At 38.4% G+C, this 3,899-nt stretch overlaps 1 protein-coding gene across 8 annotated transcripts in view; it reads right to left on the bottom strand.

Annotated features, from left to right (window-relative positions):
- Positions 1 to 1,997: 1,997 nt before the first annotated feature.
- The window catches only part of LYN (LYN proto-oncogene, Src family tyrosine kinase), a 45,417-nt gene continuing 43,515 nt past the window's right edge, over positions 1,998 to 3,899 (bottom strand). For all 8 annotated transcript variants that reach the window (XM_057397815.1, XM_057397808.1, XM_057397812.1 and 5 more), the window contains one exon: positions 1,998 to 3,628. In XM_057397815.1, coding sequence (XP_057253798.1) covers positions 3,426 to 3,628 — 203 coding nt within the window. In that variant the 3' untranslated portion in view covers positions 1,998 to 3,425. The remainder of the gene's footprint in view (positions 3,629 to 3,899) is intronic.

Raw genomic sequence — 3,899 nt, 5'->3', positions numbered from 1 at the left:
TATTTGATTAATCAAAGTGTGCAGTTACAGGGCTTCTTTATCTTAAACTGTTGGTAACATCTCACTTGTGGACGCCATCTTCACTGTTGTGTTAACTGACAGAAAAATGTTAATACAGAACTCTTTGAATCAGTATTGAATTTAGAGCTATGTAAGGTTATATCTAAACTTGTGTTTTTAATGTAGATACAGGGATGTGATTTGGGAAATAAATACGTAATTTTAATTCTTGAGCTGCTTGAACTTCTATCATGGTCTTCTATACTGGTAAATGTGTGATTTATGCAAAGTGGGATGTTCATCTTCTGCTTGTTACCATTTCAAACTAACTATTTCCTTTCATTGTTGATTCCTAGAAATCAGAAGGCTTGTAAACATAATCTCAAATAGTTAAAATAGCTGGGTTTTTTTCAGTTAATTTTCGGGGTTTGACATGGAGAATGCCATCTTGGGACCAAACTGAGCAAACTGCTAGAAGAGGCAACAAAGTGAGGTTTATCTGGGTGCTTGCTGTTTTCTGGCTAGCTCAGCATTGTAAAGGAACTTGTTTTAATATAATTTGAATTTAAGTAAGAATAAGCACTAAGTTTTGAAAAAGTTATTTATAATAAATTTTTACATTGCTAAATTAAGCTCTGACTGTTCATTTTGTGAAGGTGAGAAAATCAGTGAAATGAAGGTAAAGAGCAGATTATAAGTTTTGAGGCCAAGTGATCATAGTGATTGGCATGCTCTTGAGTTGAAAGAATCATAGCCCTGGTTATATGACTTACCTAGTAACTCAAGGAAGGAAGACTGGAGCATGATGAAGTACCTTTCTTAAAGCTATTTCAGTTCAGCGAAGGTGAAAGTTTTTCCTAACTACTGTGAAAATACCATGCCTGTTAGTGCTGGAGGATTGCTTTAGAACAAGACAGAATCCATAAATAAACGGGGTTGATCAGTCCCTGTAAAGCTGTTCCTCGTAGTGGAAGGGGACCCAGTTCAGAGCAAGAACCTCGCCCTCCCTGTGAAGACGCTAGGTGGTGCAGGCTTCCTGTGCAACACTGAGAACAACCTTTCGCTGGTGTGAGTGCTCTTGCCAGGACTTCTGAGTTTTGGGCTGGTTTGTGTAAATGCAGTGATAAGTCATCACTCTGACATGTCTTTAACCAGGCTGGAGATGTAGCACTTGAGCCAGTGCTATTCTCATGTTTTGAATGGTTTCTGTTAAACACAGCTTATCTGGCTCCAGTAGTTCTACAGGCCTATAATCCCTCCAGGGTAGAATGTCTAAAGTAATATTCTGCTCCCACACAGAGTATTCCAACTATTAATATTTTGGTGTAGTTATACAATACACTGAGTGGAGTTCCCTTGAATAAGAAAGCTTTTTTGAGCAATTTGTACAAAGACCAGCAATATTCAAACAAATTAAAAACCCCTAAATCGGAACAGGCTAAGGCTGGAAAACCTTCTGCAACACCATTTCAGATGTTCTACTGCTACACCTTGACAGTCTGACAACCATCTCAGACAAGTGAATGTTAGCAACTTTATGTAATGCTAACTGTAGTCTCTTATTCTCAGAGCAACTGTTCCACCCTACTTCCCAGTGCTTTTGGTTGGCTACAGGAAATGGCTTGAAAGACAAGGTTATGGTAGTTTAAAAGCCTGTAATGAAGGACTGGGCAATTCTTAACTAATGTTTTCCAGAGCATTGCGGTGAACTGTGTTGGTATTACATTAAAGACTTTTGAGAAGCTCTTTTAAAAGATGGCTGAGGACTGACTTTGTCTCTTTCTGCCCTCCCGATCAAGCAGAAACCCTAACAGGGATGCAGAAATAGCTGGTTTGGTCCTTTTCAGCTTCTCAAAGCTGAATAGGCATAAGGAAAGCAGAATCCCTTAATCGTGTTAGTGGTGATGAACAGATGTTCACCTGTTCCATATGAAGCTACCACTATGGATAGAACATCAGCAATTCGTTTAATTTCAAATTACTGCCATACAACTTGCTTCAGATTAAGTGTTTATTAAAACTAAAAATCACCATACAATAGAAACTATTTACAATATTTAACTGATAGTCTGCTTAAACTGCACAGTTTGAATGAAACCAATGGAAAAGAAAAGCATGAATATTTATGCTGCTCGTTATAGGCACACTAAGGCTCAAAAAGGTTTTAAGCTTCTGCAAAGTACCATTTGCCTGAACAATTGGGTGGAGGGGTGGCAAAAATCTACTGGGTTTCAATTGTAAGAACCAGTGTCACTTGGGGTGTCACAAAAAAGGAAGCTATGCAATAGTTACATTGCAATTGCACTAGCTCAGCTGTTTTGGAAAGTAACTTGATAGAACACCTCTATAGGTAAAGCTTAGCAAACAGCATTCACTTTTAGGAACTGGACTTAGATAGCAACACACCTATAGTGTCACTGCAGTGTAACTTGACATCCTATAGTGTGTTTCCACAAGTTGTTTCTGACAGGACTAGAGCTAGTTTTAGCTTTAAAACACATTTTGAAGTTAGTTGATTAAAGCAGCAAAAATATAAGGAATAGTCTTGAATAACCACAGAGGGTTAAAATTAAGATTAAAATATTTTCACTGGTAACAGTCTCAGTGACTGCAATGAAAGTATCAATTTCCTTCAAAATCCTGTGCTTTGCCATGGACTTCGGATGATGACTTTCAACACAGTCCTAGGCGTGCTGCTGCTCCTGCTGTCTTGTGTGTTCATGTTGCACTTCTGCAGCTGTAATGGCTGTGTGATGCTTTGAGAATGATTTTAAACCTCGTATGAGTAATACAGCAGTAAAACAGAATCATCTTCGGTGTAAAGAATTACATACATCACCTTTCCTTAAAGGAAACCATGACACCATTCAGAAAGTCTTACAAGAGGTGACAGTACTCCAGATATTAATGTGAAATAACAATGATAACAGATATAAAAATAATTTTCACAAGATGCTGCATTTCAAAAAGGATGATTTATGAACATCACCATGTCTTAAATCTCCAAGTTCTCCTTCATGACTTTTTCTTTTGAAAACAGCTGTTCAGGCATCTTCTTGCCCCATTTATAGAGGTCTCTTAATAACGTATTGCATAACTTAGATTCCAAGAAGGTACTGGCAAACTGTACCAGTGCATGATGGCTTTCCTTCCTTCTCCCTCCCCACCCCAAAAAGCCCTCTTCCTTTGGGATGATTCTGCAGATGCCGAACACAGAGCATTTAAGGAGAACTTCAGGCTTTAGAGGAACTGTTCTAACCAAATAAAAATACTATTTTTTCTCTGCAGAATTACTCTTTCCTTCAGCATTTCAACTTCCACACTCAGTTAAGACATCCGGACTTGTGAAGTAATTGGTTTGAGCAGTCTGTCCAAATAGCAGTCTGTGCCTACGATCCATGTCAACAGAAAAAGTGTTCTTTGCTCTATGGTTGTTGTTGATACTGCCCTTCTGTTGCTGTGTAGAAGTCACCAAGCACACTCTGTAGATAATCAAATGTTGGCCTCTCTTCTGCTTTATCTTTCCAGCATGTTTTCATGATATCGTAAAGCTCAGCTGGACAGGTTTCCATGCGTGGCATTCGGTACCCACGCTGAAGAGCAACCATCACATCCGAATTGCTCATGCCTTCAACAAAAAAAAAAAAAAGTTTTCATTAAATGATCTAAATTCCTAAAGAATTTTTTTTTTCTTTTTTATCTACTTAATTCTAAAGATCTTCACCATAAGACAAGAATATTGCTACTTGTTAGAGGTAGTTACTAATATGAGTTCAATAACAAGGCTGAGGTGTGCACCGGTACCGAGGAACTTGCTCTGAAAATCCTGGGGGGAAGATTTCTATTTCCCCAGTTGAGTGCAGTGACCTCTTTTGTGCCAAGACTAACATGACTGTGGG

The sequence above is a fragment of the Pezoporus wallicus genome, unplaced genomic scaffold (assembly GCF_028554395.1).
Source record: "Pezoporus wallicus isolate ANWC-B61680 ecotype Strahan unplaced genomic scaffold, APGP_CSIRO_Pwel_v1 contig_227, whole genome shotgun sequence".
Classification (NCBI taxonomy): domain Eukaryota; kingdom Metazoa; phylum Chordata; class Aves; order Psittaciformes; family Psittacidae; genus Pezoporus; species Pezoporus wallicus.
This window is presented reverse-complemented; position numbering and strand designations above follow the sequence as displayed.